This window comes from Ranitomeya imitator, chromosome 2 (assembly GCF_032444005.1).
Source record: "Ranitomeya imitator isolate aRanImi1 chromosome 2, aRanImi1.pri, whole genome shotgun sequence".
Classification (NCBI taxonomy): Eukaryota; Metazoa; Chordata; class Amphibia; order Anura; family Dendrobatidae; genus Ranitomeya; species Ranitomeya imitator.
Window position 1 is genome coordinate 325,926,699 of NC_091283.1, and position 15,780 is coordinate 325,942,478.

General features: G+C 48.6%; 1 protein-coding gene across 1 annotated transcript in view; it reads left to right on the top strand.

Annotated features, from left to right (window-relative positions):
• The window catches only part of LOC138663533 (oocyte zinc finger protein XlCOF22-like), a 49,837-nt gene extending 34,543 nt beyond the window's left edge, over window positions 1-15,294 (top strand). The window contains exon 7 of the mRNA XM_069749774.1: window positions 13,387-15,294. Coding sequence (XP_069605875.1) covers window positions 13,387-14,660 — 1,274 coding nt within the window. The 3' untranslated portion in view covers window positions 14,661-15,294. The remainder of the gene's footprint in view (window positions 1-13,386) is intronic.
• Window positions 15,295-15,780: the final 486 nt, after the last annotated feature.

Genomic DNA, 15,780 nt, shown 5'->3' on the forward strand with positions numbered 1-15,780 from the left:
CATGTGTTTTTTTTAGCAAACTCTATGTTGTCTTTCATATGTCTTGCACTGAGAAGCTTCCGTCGGGTCACTCTGCCATAAAGGCCTGCCTGGTGGAGGGCTGCAGTGATGGTTGACTTTCTCCCATCTTCTTACTGCATCTGTGGAGCTCAGCCACAGTGATCTTGGGGTTCTTCTTTACCTATCATCAAGGCTCTTCTCCCACGATTGCTCAGTTTGTCTGGACGTCCAGGTATAGGAAGGCTTCCAGTGGTCCCAAACTTATTCCATTTATGGATTCTGGAGACCACTGTGCTCTTAGGAACCTTGAGTACTGCAGAATTTCTTTTGTAACCTTGGCCAGATCTGTGCCTTGCAACAATTCTGTCTCTGAGCTCCTTGGCCAGTTCCTTTGACCTCATGATTCTCATTTTGTCTGACATGCACTGTGAGCTATAATAAAGAAAACTTGGCACTCAATTTCTAGAATTTTGGGGGGATTTTTTACTAATTGAACAGTCAGATCCATATAATGTGGCATGAAACTACCATTAAATTGCACAAAATAATAATGTTATGAACAAATGAGAGTATAATATCTGGTGGAAAAAATGAGAAGGAGACATACCGGACTGCAGTATAGGGGTTAATCGCGTTCAGTGCGATAGTAGGAGTGACACCATAGTCTATAAAGGTAAATAAGCAGAAGAAAGAACACCAGGCTGTTGAAAAAAGCTGACATGTCATGGCGTTGAGGTGGGCTCACCGCCGAAGCCCACCTCAAAGCGAGGGATACTGCCAGCTGACGTACTATTCCGTCAGCTGGCAGAAAGGGGATAATGAGAAAAAAAATGATCTTTTTGGAATTTACCAAATGGCTGCAATGAAACAAAGAGTGAAAAATTTAAAGGCTTCTGAATACTTTCCGTAACAACTGTACATTTATTCACGCCTGCAGGAGATGTGTTGGCTCGAGTCCTAGTTTCATGGATTCACTCCACGTCATAAATTAGATTATGTTTTCAATCTTAAGGAATTCAAATTACTGCACAATCTCTCCTGAAATGGGGGCACTAGTAATTTCTCTACTCCTCTGGTCAGGACACATAGTAGCTCCAATGGTCCACCATAAATGAGTGCAACTTCGGTTTAGTGTTGGAGTTTTCCCATTGTACATATGTTGTTGTTGAGGATGTAACTTTTTTTTAGTTACATGTTCATTCTGTATGATAGTTTGATTGTCGTGGGATCGGCCTGCCTCACTTATCAATTACCTCTTCCAAATGCACGAGATCTAACTTTAAGATCCCTCAGCTCTGCACTATTATAAAAAGTTCTATTTAAATGTCTAATATTTCTTCTTGACATTCATCTGACAGAAAATATTGGTCCTTATGATAGTTTATATTGCTTAGAGCCACCAAGTCCCATACTCATATTACTCCAGACAGGGCTGCCACTAGAAATTTCGGGGCCCCATACTGGCAAAATTTCCGGTGCCCCCTTGAGACTCCGCCCAGGCTCCACCCCAACCCCGCCTCCACGCTCCACCCCTCGAACTGTCCACAGTCCCACCGCTCTCTCTTGGAAAAACTCCACTTCTCACCTATCACACATTGACAGTTCCCATCACCAGATCACATACATAGCTGGCAGCTTTTGTTTTGGCCAAAAGATTTTTTAAGCCACCAAAATGACAAGGTAGACACTTTTGGCCAGGCCCTACTCTGCTGTAACCTATTAAATATTTGTTAAAATATGCAATACAATTTAGGTATATTTTTATTTATTTTTCAATTTTTAAAATGACCTATAATACCACATACAAGGAACAAATACCACAGCACCATGACCAGACACCATATCACCACAGTGACCTATAATACTATCTACAAGGCACAAATACCGCCACACCATGACCAGATGACATATTACCACCACAGTGATCGAATAATATCAAATACAAGGAACAAATATCACAACATCATGACCAGACCACATATTACCACCACATTGTGACTGAATACTACAATGCTGATCAATAATTTAAAAAAAAAACACAATACTATGACCATCAGTGCCATTATACACAGGAGATCTGTACTTAGTATGCAGTGTCTGTGTACAGGTAATACAGTGATCACCAGTGACATTCTACACAGGAGCTCTGTATATAGTGTATAGGTAATCCAGTGATCACTGGTGACATTATACACAGGACCTCTGAATATAGTATACAGTGTATAGTGCCAGTGTATTGGTAACACACTGACTCACCAGTGATGTCTCTAGGTGAAGTCCTTCATCTTTCATCCAGCACAGACCGCCATCACTTCATCCAGCCAGGACTCGTCTCTGCAGGAAATAACACCGTTATCTCGAGTTCCACTTGCAGAACACATTACATTACACCACATGAAGAAGGCGACAGTATCACTCTACACAGTAACAGGATCGCCCCCCATTTAAAACAGTATACTCAAAAAATAAAATCAATACATCACTGCAGTAATAATATCCCTTAATTAGCCCCTATGGTAATAATATTCGCTATCCTAGCCCCGTGTGTCTCATTTCTGGCGTCAGCCATATGTTCTCCCATCCTGCCCTAATGAGTATCCATCCTGCCCCATATGATCTCCCCATCCTGCCCCATCTGTCTCCATCGTATCCATCCTGCCCCATGATCCTGTCCCATCTGTCTCCAATCCTGCCTCCAGTGTCTCCAATCATGCCCGTATCACCATTCTGCCCCATGTCTGCAATCATGCCCCCTGTGTCTCAATTCTGCCCCATCTGTCTCCAGTCATGCCCCAGTGTCTCCAGTCATACCGCCATGTCTGTCATCCTGCCCCCTGTGTCTCCAATCATGCCCCGTTTCTCCATTCTGCCCCTGTGCCCAGCTGTCTGCCCCTGTGCCCAGCTTTCTGCCCCCCCCGTGTCCAGCTTTCTGCCCCCCTGTGTCCAGCTTTCTGCCCCCCCTGTGTCCAGCTTTCTGCCCCCCAGTGTACAGCTTTCTGCCCCCCGTGTCCAGCTTTCTGCCCCCGTGTCCAGCTTTCTGCCCTCCCTGTGTCCAGTTTTCTGCCCCCCCCCGTGTCCAGCTTTCTGCCCCCCTGTGTCCAGCTTTCTGCCCCCCTGTGTCCAGCTTTCTGCCCCCCTGTGTCCAGCGTTCTGCCCCTGTGCGCAGCTTTCTGCCCCTGTGTCCAACAATCTTCCCCTGTGTCCAGCTTTCTGCCCCTGTGTGCAGCTTTCTGCCCGTGTGCAGCTTTCTGACCGTGTCCAGCTTTCTGCCCCCCCTGTGTCCAGCGTTCTGCCCCTGTGTCCAGCATTCTGCCCCTGTGTCCAGCGTTCTGCCCATGTCCAGCGTTCTGCCCATGTCCAGCGTTCTGCCCGTGTCCAGCGTTCTGCCCGTGTCCAGCGTTCTGCCCGTGTCCAGCGTTCTGCCCGTGTCCAGCGTTCTGCCCCTGTGTCCAGCGTTCTGCCCCTGTGTCCAGCGTTCTGGCCGTGTCCAGCGTTCTGCCCCTGTGTCCAGCGTTCTGCCCGTGTCCAGCGTTCTGCCCCTGTGTCCAGCGTTCTGCCCCTGTGTCCAGCGTTCTGCCCCTGTGTCCAGCGTTCTGCCCCTGTGTCCAGCGTTCTGCCCCTGTGTCCAGCTTTCTGCCCGTGTGCAGCTTTCTGCCCGTGTCCAGCCCGTGTCCAGCGTTCTGCCCGTGTCCAGCTTTCTGCCCCCCCTGTGTCCAGCATTCTGCCCCCCCTGTATCCAGCTTTCTGCCCCTTGTGTCCAGCGTTCTGCCCCTGTGCGCAGCTTTCTGCCCGTGTGTCCAGCTTTCTGCCCGTGTCCAGCTTTCTGCCCCTGTGTCCAGCTTTCTGCCCCTGTGTCCAGCGCTCTGCCCCTGTGCGCAGCTTTCTGCCCCTGTGTCCAGCAATCTGAACCTGTGTCAAGCTTTCTGCCCCTGTGTCCAGCGTTCTGCCCGTGTCCAGCATTCCGCCCGTGTCCAGCGTTCTGCCCCTGTGTCCAGCGTTCTGCCCCTGTGAACAGCAATCTGCCCCTGTGTCCAGCAATCTGCCCCTGTGTCCAGCAATCTGCCCCTGTGTCCAGCTTTTTGCCCCTGTGTGCAGCTTTCTGCCCGTGTCCAGCCCGTGTCCAGCGTTCTGCCCATGTCCAGCTTTCTGCCCCCCCCCTGTGTCCAGCGTTCTGCCCCCCCTCAGGCCCTGTTTGAATCCGTGCATGGTGCGGTGCAGGCAGCAAACCCCCCCACCCGGGCCCTGTTTTAATCCGTGCACGGTGCGTTGCAGGCAGCAAACCACCCCATCCCACCCCACCCCCGGGCCCCAGGTCCGGACGGACGGTACTCACCCCTGCTCGCCTGCTGCCTCCACTTGCTCGTCGGTCTGCAGAGCAGCTGCAGCAGGCAGCCTGCACGTACGGACCTGGCTACCAGTGTCTCCCCCCCGTCGCCTCGTCCGGTCCCTCGTCGTCCGGTGACCGTGGTCCCCGCTGCCGTCTGCTCCTCCGCCGGGTCCCTCGTCATCCGACTCCGGTGGTCCCCTCCCCCGCTGCCGCCTGCCTCTTCTCCACCGCCGTCTGGTCCTCCGCCGACCGCCGGTCCCCCGCTGTCGCCGGTGCCTGCCTCTTCTCCTCCGCCGGGTCCCTCGTCGTCCGGTGGTCCTCCCCCGCTGCCTCTTCTGCTCCCTCCGCCGTTCGCAGGCGCAGCCACGTGGTGGCACACCGCCGCACGCTGCTCTGCTCCGGTCCCGGAATGAGGAAGTGGTCAGGGCAGCGTGTGACGTCACGAACTTTCAGCGGGCCCATGATACACCGCGGGCCCGGCTGCCTTAAAGCTACAGGGGTCATTTACGCAGGCACAGCACAGTGGCAGCCGCAGCCTGAATAAAACTGTCAGGGGGGCCCGAGCAGAGCGTGGACCGGACCGGCTGCCAGCGTGCTCGCTCGGGCCCCTCTTTTTGCTCCTCATCACCGGGCCCCATACGGCAGTGATGCCTGTAATGCCCTGATGGCGGCCCTAACTCCAGAGAAGTTTCACCACTACTCATTTTTTTTTTCCTGAGAATGACTGTTCAACTTGATCATTTCAGTAGATGTCTTATTGTCTATAGTCACAGTTTTGCCCATTACCCTTTAACTTCTTTAACTGCTCTACATGGATTTAGACTTAGGCCGGCATCACACTAGCGAATTCCCGTGTGCGGGGCTCTTCCCGCCGGCGTGTGCGGGGCTCTGCCCGCCGGCGTGTGCGGGGCTCTGCTCGCCGGCGTGTGCGGGGCTCTGCCCGCCGGCGTGTGCGGGGCTCTGCTCGCCGGCGTGTGCGGGGCTCTGCCCGCCGGCTTGTGCGGGTGCCTGCCCGCCGGCATGTGTGTGTGTCGGCGATGTGTGTGTGTGTGCGCGCGTGTGCAGGCATCGTCCGATGGGACTACAAGTCCCATCGGGCTCTGCCTGCTACACTGACAGTAAGTGACACATTAGCCAATGATGGGACATTAGTAGTCCCATTATCCGGCTAATGTGTTGAATGTAAAAAAAGAACATACACAGTACATACATACATACATACATACATACATACATACATACATACATACAACACACACCATGCGGCGACATGCGACATTCGACGACATGCACCATGCGGCAGTGATAGATATAGCGTGCACTCTGTCAGAGAATTGGGGTGCAGGTGCAACGGACCGAATGGTCCCGTAAATAGCCAAATATAAATTTCACCGCACTCTCAAAGGGAATATAATGCTACATTTTTAACAAATTTATCAAATGTGTTCAGGGAGCATAACAGAATATTTAAAAAAAGCGATAAGAGACGTTTCGGCTCCACCAGAGCCTTCATCATACTCGCTTGTTTGGAGAGTTTAGTGCGTATAGGGAGAATAGGGATAGGGATCCCAGTGATGCTATATTTACGTAATGCCCAGGCGTATCTGCGCAATGTAGGGACAACTTTGGATCTTAATGGAGGAAGGAGGTAGCGGCGCTCCCGTGCTAACACTGCAGCTAGGCACGGGAGCGCCGCTACCTCCTTCCTCCATTAAGATCCAAAGTTGTCCCTACATTGCGCAGCTACGCCTGGGCATTACGTAAATATAGCATCACTGGGATCCCTATCCCTATTCTCCCTATACGCACTAAACTCTCCAAACAAGCGAGTATGATGAAGGCTCTGGTGGAGCCGAAACGTCTCTTATCGCTTTTTTTAAATATTCTGTTATGCTCCCTGAACACATTTAATAAATTTGTTAAAAATGTAGCATTATATTCCCTTTGAGAGTGCGGTGAAATTTATATTTGGCTATGCACCATGCGGCGACATGCACCATGCGACGACATGCACCATGTGACGACATGCACCATGCGACGACATGCAACATGCACCATGCGACGACATGCTGCATGCGACAACATGCACCATGCGACGACATGCTACATGCACCATGCGACATGCGCCATGCGATGACATGCTGCATGCACCATGCGACGACATGCACCATGTGACGACATGCTGCATGCACCATGCGACGAGATGCACCATGCGGCGACATGCACCATGTGGCGACATGCTGCATGCGACATGCGACGACATGCACCATGTGACAACATGCACCATGCGACTTGCACCATGCGCCGACATGCACCATGCGACGACATGCTGCATGCGACGACATGCACCATGCGACGACATGCGACATGTTGCATGCACCATGCGACATGCACCATGCGACGACATGCGTCATGCACCATGTGACATGCACCATGCGACGACATGCACCATGCGGCGACATGCACCATGCGACGACATGCACCATGCGACGACATGCAACATGCACCATGCGACGACATGCACCATGCGACGACATGCACCATGCGACGACATGCACCATGTGACGACATGCACCATGCGGCGACATGCACCATGCGACGACATGCACCATGCGACGACATGTGACATGCTGCATGCACCATGCGACATGCACCATGCGATGACATGCTGCATGCACCATGCGACAACATGACCCATGCGGCGACATGCACCATGCGACAACATGCACCATGCGACGACATGCTGCATGCACCATGCGACGACATGCTGCATGCGACGACATGCTGCATAAGACAACATGCTGCATGCACCAACATGCGACATGCACCATGCGACGACATGCGCCATGCGACGACATGCGCCATGCGACAACATGCGCCATGCGACGACATGCTGCATGCGACAACATGCGCCATGCGACGACATGCTGCATGCACCATGCGACGACATGCACCATGCGATGACATGCACCATGCGACGACATACTGCATGCACCATGCAACGACATGCGACATACAGTACATACTACAGACATACAGTACATATAACATAGAGAACATACTCACCATCACTTGTCACTTTGTTCCCCGAAGCCATTGTCACCTGTAAAAAATATTAAAATAATAAACAAACAATATACTTCCTGTCCGCAGAAATCCAATTAAAACGAGTGTCCCACGACGATCTCCCGTGGAGAGCAGGAGCATGAGTTGATGCAACCACTCTCCAGGGGCGCCAGGAACACAATGATGGAAGGTATCCTTCCATCATGTATTCCTCACAAGGTATTCCTACGCCCCTGTGAGAAAATAGTCCCTAGTCTCACTATTGGCATTGCTGGGTGAGACATTTTCCCACGCAGCAATTGCCATAAAGTGAGACCAGTGAACTAGAGTAACCTCAGTGATGCACTGCAGGAGCCGTTGTCTCCTGTCAGTGTGTCACTGAGGGTCCTATAGAGCAGTGACATCACCCGATGTCACTGTTCTATAGGGGAGATCGTCGTGGGACACTCGTTATTAATTGGACTACAGCGGAAATGTAGTATACGGTTTATTATTTTACTTTTTTTGCAGGCGCTGAAGTATGGTAAGTATGGTTAAATGAAGAATATTAAAATACTTTTTTCCAAATGTGTGTTTTTTATTAACCCTTTCTTACTATTGGATTAGTAATGGATAGGTGTCTTATTGACGCCTCTCCGTTATTAACCCGGCTTAATGCCACCTTACAATAGCAAGATGACATTAACCCCTTATTACCCCATATCCCACCGCTACTCGGGAGTGGGAAGAGAGGGGCTAAGTGCCGGAATTGGCGCATCTTACAGATGCGCCATTTCTGGGGCGGCTGCAGACTGGTATTTGTAGCCGGGGGGTGGGGCCAATATCCATGGCCCCTCTCTAGGCTATTAATATCAGCCTGCAGCTGTCTGCGTAGCCTTTCTGGCTATAAAATATAGGGGGACCCCACGTCATTTTTTTTTGGGGGGGTCCTCCTTTTTTAATAGCCAGTAAAGGCTACGCAGACAGCTGCGGGCTGGTATTCATAGCAGGCTACAGATATTGGCCCCGGCCATCGGCTTTCCCCCTCTGGCGCAGAAAATTGCGCGGGAGCCCACGCCGTTTTTTTTCCGCTTTTTTTTTTTTTAAATTCAACGCTCATTAAGGCCTCTTTCACTCTTGCGTCGGTACGGGTCCATCGCTATGCGTCGGGCCGACGTACCGACGCACGTTGTGAAATTTGTGCACGATGTGGGCAGCGGATGCAGTTTTTCAACGCATCCGCTGCCCATTCTGAATTGCGGGGAGGAGGGGGCGGAGTTTCTGCCGCACATGCGCGGTAGAAAATGGCGGGCGAGACAGCCAAAAAATTTTTCTATTGAACGTTTTTTCGTGCCTATGGTCCGCCAAAACACGACGGATCCGTAGCACGATGGAGGCGATGTCTGGCCATCCGTCACGATCCGTCGCTAATACAAGTCTATGGGTAAAACGCATCCTGCGAGCACATTTGCAGGATCCGTTAATTTGCACCGGATCATTTTTTTTCCGCCAGATCTGTTTTTTTTCAACCGAATCCGTTTTTTTCCGCCGGATCCATTTTATTCCACCGGATGTTTTTTTTTCCGCCAGATCTGTTTTTTTCTCATAGAGTTGTATTAGCGCCGGATTGCGCCTGGTGGCCACACGTTTAATCCGTTTTTTGCAGGATCCGTCAAAAAAGCTGTTTCCACTGGACGGAAAACACATACAGAGGAACGGTTTTTCGGTACGTCGAAAAAATGCACAGCGACTGATCTAGCAAAAAACGGATGAAACGTGTGGCCATCAGACGCACTCCGGCGCTAATACAACTCTATGAGAAAAAAACGGATCTGGCGGAAAAAAAAAGATCCGGCAGAAAAAAAAAGATCCGGCGAAAAAAAACGGATCCTGCAAATGTGCTCGCAGGATGCGTTTTGTACCCATAGACTTGTATTAGCAACGTATCCGTCGTGTTTTGGCGGACGCAATGCACAAAAAAAGTTCAGTGTAACTTTTTTTGTGCGACGTCTGCCATTTCCGACCGCGCATGCGTGGCTGGAACTCCGCCCCCTCCTCCACGCTCATCACAATGGGCAGCAGATGCGTTGTAAAACTGTATCCGCTGCCCATGTTGTGCTAAATTTAGCATAACGTCCGTCGGTACGTCTGGCCGAAGGTTTGCGACGGCCCCGTACCGACGCAAGTGTGAAAGTAGCCTTACATCTGAATTTGCTGAGTATAATGCAGCCACCCCAGAGTATAATGTAACCCCACAAATAATATAATGCAGCCCCCCATAGAGTATGATGCAATCACCCCTCATAGAATATAAATATAATACAGCCCCCCATAGAATATAATGTAGCCCCGAATAGAATAGAATGCAGCCCCATCAAAGAGTATGATGCAATCATCCCTCATAAAATCTAATACAGCCCCCATTGAATATAATGCAGCCCACCTCCCCATAATATAGAATGTAGCCCCCATTGAATATAATGTAGCCCCCGTAGAATATAATGCAGCCCCCCATAGTATATAAGACAGCCTCCCCCATAGAATATAATATACCCCACATAGTATATGACAGCCTCCCCCATAGAATAGAATATACCCCCGCAATAGTATATAACACAGCCACATAGTATATAACACGGCCTCCCCCATAGAATATAATATACCTCCCATAGTATATATCAAAGCCCGCATATAATATAGCACAACTTGCATAGTATATAGCACAGCCTACATAATATAGCACAGCCCGCGTAGTAGTATGCAGCACAGCCCGTGTAGTAGTATACAGCACAGCCCGGGTCGTAGTATATACAGCACAACACGCGTAGTAGTATATACAGCACAGCCCGCGGAATAGTATACACAGCACAGCCCACACAGTGATATATACACAGCACAGCCCACACAGTGGTACATACACAGCACAGCCCACACAGTGGTACATACACAGCACAGCCCACACAGTGGTATATACACAGCACAGCCCACACAGTGGTATATACACAGCACAGCCCACACAGTGGTATATACACAGCACAGCCCACACAGTGGTATATACACAGCACAGCCCACACAGTGGTATATACACAGCACAGCTCACACAGTGGTATATACACAGCACAGCCCACACAGTGGTATATACACAGCACAGCCCACACAGTGGTACATACACAGCACAGCCCACACAGTGGTACATACACAGCACAGCCCACACAGTGGTATATACACAGCACAGCCCGCATCTCATCCCCCCGATAATGGCTCCACACTCTCCTCACCTTTCCTCTTGCCCGCGCTGCTCCTGGCTCCTGTCTCGTCGGCTACAGTCTGCCCGCCCGGGACACAGCAGGTGTGCGATGATATGACATCATCACGCACCCGCAGTGTCAGAGGCAGAGCGGGGAATGATGGGAGAGGGAACGTCAGCGGATGCTCTCTCCTCCATCATTGTATTGAACTATACCGGCGTCATAGACGCCGATATAGTTGAATGCGGCGGCGGCACTGGCGGGAGTAGGGGGGAAAGAGTGCAGCGGCCCACTACTGGCACCGGCCCTTCTGGCACTTGCCAGAAGGGCCCGATGGCCAGTCCGGCCCTGGTCACCGCCCACACACTTCCCTCCTCCTGAACTGCAGCGTTTCTCGGACCCACATCCGCAGCAAAACTGCAGATATGTTTTACATCTCAATGAAAGTCGAAGGCCGGAGTCACACTACAGCGAGATACGGCCGAGTCTCACAGGTTAAATACAAGCTCTGGCACCAGCACTCCGGAGCGGAGCGTGCGGCTCCATGTATTGCTGTGTGGCCGCACGCTCCGCTCCAGAGTGCCGGTGCCAGAGTTTGGTTTTAACCTGCGAGACTCGGCCGTATCTCTCTGTGTGTGATCCCGGCGTAAGGGTGCAGAAACGCTGCAGTTCGGCACAAAAGAAGTGACATGCTGCAGAGAAAAAAAAAAGCTGCGTTTCGGTGTGGCCTTTTTCGCAGCATGTGCACATCAAGTCTGCGGCTCCCATAGACTTACATTGGTTGTGTACTACACTGCGGATTTGATGCAATTCTGTGCGGCAAAAAACGCTGCGGATCTGCAATCAAATCCGCAACGTGTGCACACAGCCTTAGCATTTAGTGAGCCTAGCAAAAAGGCAAGCAAAAAACAAGTGTGGGATTGCACTTTTTTGCAATTTCATCGCACTTTGAATTTTTTTCACATTTTCTGTTACACGACATGGTAAGACCAATGGTGTCGTTCAAAAGTAGAACTTGTCCCGCAAAAGATAAGCCCTCACATGGCCATATTGATGGAAACATTATGGCTCTGGAAAGAAGGGGAGCGATAAATGAAAAAAGCTCCAGGGGTGAAGGGGTTTAGAAACATGGATATGGACATATCTATGGAAATAGATATATAGATATATAGATATATCTGTATAAATCGGAGAACAAAAGGAGCATGAAGTAAGAGTATTTTATAATAAACAAGTGTCTTTATTGGTACAAAAAATAGCTAAAAAACAGTAATACAGTCCAATAGGAGGTGTGCCCAAACAAGCACAGGAAAGGGGACCACCCCCCCGTAACCCCCATACAGATACTCAATGAATACCAGAGGGAAAACAAGAGAAAAACCCCCACATCACATCACATGATGAGTAAACCCACATATCCCTCAGCTAGTATAACGAGGTGACCAAGTAACAGGCTATGTAAGTAATAATGGCAAGACAGAGCTGAAGGGTAGGCTTACCAATGGAGGGCACAGGAGGGGGTCCCACCGGACAAGAAAAAACGCCCCGACGCGCGTTTCGCGGCTAGAAAGCGCCACTTCCCCTTGAGGAAGCGGCGCTTTCTAGCCACGAAACGCGTGTCGGGGCGTTTTTTCTTGTCCGGTGGGACCCCCTCCTGTGCCCTCCATTGGTAAGCCTACCCTTCAGCTCTGTCTTGCCATTATTACTTACATAGCCTGTTACTTGGTCACCTCGTTATACTAGCTGAGGGATATGTGGGTTTACTCATCATGTGATGTGATGTGGGGGTTTTTCTCTTGTTTTCCCTCTGGTATTCATTGAGTATCTGTATGGGGGTTACGGGGGGGTGGTCCCCTTTCCTGTGCTTGTTTGGGCACACCTCCTATTGGACTGTATTACTGTTTTTTAGCTATTTTTTGTACCAATAAAGACACTTGTTTATTATAAAATACTCTTACTTCATGCTCCTTTTGTTCTCCGATTTATACATGTATTCTATGGAGTTTCTTTGATCTGTCTGGGGGCACAAAAAAATTTCTTTTGTCTGCCGGTTCAGACTAGCGCTATGAGATTGGGATTTTTGTTAATATAGATATATCTGTATGTATCTATCTATCCATCCCATATCTATCTAATTCTATCTATCTGTCTGTGTCTATCTATCTATCTATCTATCTATCTATCTATCTAGTATCTATCTCTCTATCTATCTAGTATCTATCTAATATCTATCTATCTATCTAATATCTATCTATCTATCTCTGTGTGTAATGGAGTGTGGGTTGGACAAATGTAAAAGAGGAGTTGGACAGAAATGACACCACACATCTTTTTGAAGAGAGAGGAGGGAGAGGGGGGAGGGGTTTGGGTGTGTTTTTGGAGTGGGTGTGCTAGGTTCGGGCTTAGTGGCAGTGCAATGCATCATGGAACTTGTAGTATTAGGGCACAATAAGGAAGTTGTCGATTAACCCCATGAGAGCTGAATCCAGCACTGAAGATGTGCTGCTACAGCATGATAACAGGTAATATTGCTAAAATAAACACAGTAGATGTTTTCAGTGGCACATAATAGCAAGATTTATGAAAAAAAAAAAACTTTATAGTAGTGGACAACTTCTTTAACTGTAAACTGTTAGTGTCTTGTTGAATAATTCAATAATTTTGCATAACTTGCCATTTTTACAGATGGTTTAAGTAGAAATGTTCAAAAATATAGAATTCAAGGATATTTTATTCTAAAATAATAATTGGTTTTATTCTTGGCAGATGACCGTAACAGGAGATCAGCAGGACAGCTGACATCTTCAATGTTTAAATCAGATGATCTTGAGATCCCACAGGATACAATTGAAGTGAATGCCATAACTCCAGATACACCATCATCCCTTCACAGCAAAGATCTGTCATCTGATCCTTTGGAACAGGTCCCATCTTCTGATTCATTACCTACTACTAAGGAAAATCAAAGTTACAAAATTAGCATTAAAAAACAAACTTCTCCTAAAGCAATGAAGACAATTTCATTTTCAGAATATGAAAATAGTTTTCCCCTAGTAAAGTCCTTTCTCAAACAACAAAACCTTCACAAAGCAGACAATATATTTTCTTGTTCCAAGTGTGGGAGATGTTTTAACCAGAAATCAGATTTTGTCAGTCACCAGAGAATTCACACAGGGGAGAAGCCATTTTCATGTTCAGAATGTGGGAAATGTTTTATTCGGAAAGCACAGCTTGTTACCCACCAAAGAACTCACACAGGAGAGAAGCCTTTTTCCTGTTCAGAATGTGGGAAATGTTTTCTAGATAAATCAGGTCTAATCAGACATCATAGATCTCACACAGGGGAGAAGCCTTTTTCCTGTTCAGAATGTGGGAAATGTTTTAACCAGAAAGCGAATCTTGTTAGCCACCAGAAAACCCACACAGGAGAGAAGCCTTTTTCCTGTTCAGAATGTGGGAAATGTTTTACAGAAAAAAAAGTTCTTATCAGACACCATAGATCTCACACAGGGGAGAAGCCTTTTTCCTGTTCAGAATGTGGGAAATGTTTCAACCACAAAGCACATCTTGTTACCCACCAAAAAACTCATACAGGGGAGAAGCCTTTTTCCTGTTTAGAATGTGGGAAATGTTTTCTAGATAAATCAGTTCTTGTCAGACATCATAGATCTCACACAGGGGAGAAGCCTTTTTCCTGTTCAGAATGTGGGAAATGTTTTAACCACAAAGCGAATCTTGTTAGCCACCAGAAAACCCACACAGGGGAGAAGCCTTTTTCCTGTTCAGAATGTGGGAAATGTTTTAACCACAAAGTGAATCTTGTTAGCCATCAGAAAACCCACACAGGGGAGAAGCCTTTTTCCTGTTCAGAATGTGGGAAATGTTTTAACAGGAAAGCGAATCTTGATAGCCACCAGAAAACCCACACAGGGGAGAAGCCTTTTTCCTGTTCAGAATGTGGGAAATGTTTTAACCAGAAAGCACATCTTGTTACACACCAAAGAACTCACACAGGGGAGAAGCCATTTTCATGTTCATAATGTGGAAAATGTTTTGTGAAGAAACCATCTTTGTAGCCACCAAAGAATTCACACAGGAGGGAGTGGCGGTGTAGTGGAGCTGAGAGGACATGTCCAGACAGAGCTCCTATAATCATGTCACAATCCTGAAATTGTTAAAGCCCTGAGTGAGTTTACCTGCAAGCAGTGTAGTTCCCTGGACTCCTGGAGGTCTCCGGCTCCTGGAGAAGTGCGGCGCGTGGCTCTGGCGTGTCGGGTTCTGATGAAACTCTGATGGGACATAAGGCCTGTGGAGGAAGGTGGACATTTTCTACTGTGCGCTCCAGTGGCAGGAGGCATGGAGCTGTGGACTTTGCTCCTGGAGGGACTGACGGAGCAGTGCGGCTCTATCCTGGAGGTACCTGAGGGGAAGCACGGTGTGAGCTCTGAGAAATGAGCTCAGCGCTCCCTTATTGATAATATAGCTGGTCCGTCGGTTCCCGCCATTTCAAGGGTCTCTGGACTCTTAAAAAAAAACGACTAAAAAAGTCGCAGCCAGCTCACCAACCAGACCATCGAAAGCGGAGCACAGGAGCCCGTCCTGATCCAGACGTCCAGCAGCAGCACTTCCAACAAAGTAGACACTCCAGCTCCAGCAAGATGGATAAAAAGTTGCAAATTTTATTAATCCAAAGTGGCAATAAAAGCAGAAAAATTCCTTACAAAAAGTGGACCAGACAGGTGATTGTAAGAATATGGCTACGCGTTTCGACCTATAGCGGTCTTACACATGCCCATGCAGCTCCAGGAATGAGCGCGCTATATCTCCCATACAGGCTTAAGACACGCCCCCCATATCACATGACAGGTTCGTAAGGTCCTAGAGCTACAAATGTCTGAACATATTAAAAATAGACTATAACATACACAACATACTAAAACACTAACAATAGTGATACATAATTTCACTTTTCTTGTTCATGCCTGCAGGATAACGAGTATTTAGATTGTAGATCCAAAAAGCCTCTCTAGTGAGCAGGCGTCTCCTTGAATCTCCTCCACGATGTGACATATACACTTTCTCAATACCCTGCACCCTTAGAGCGGTGATATCCCCATTATGTTGGAAATTAAAATGTCTCGATACCATAGAGACATTTTT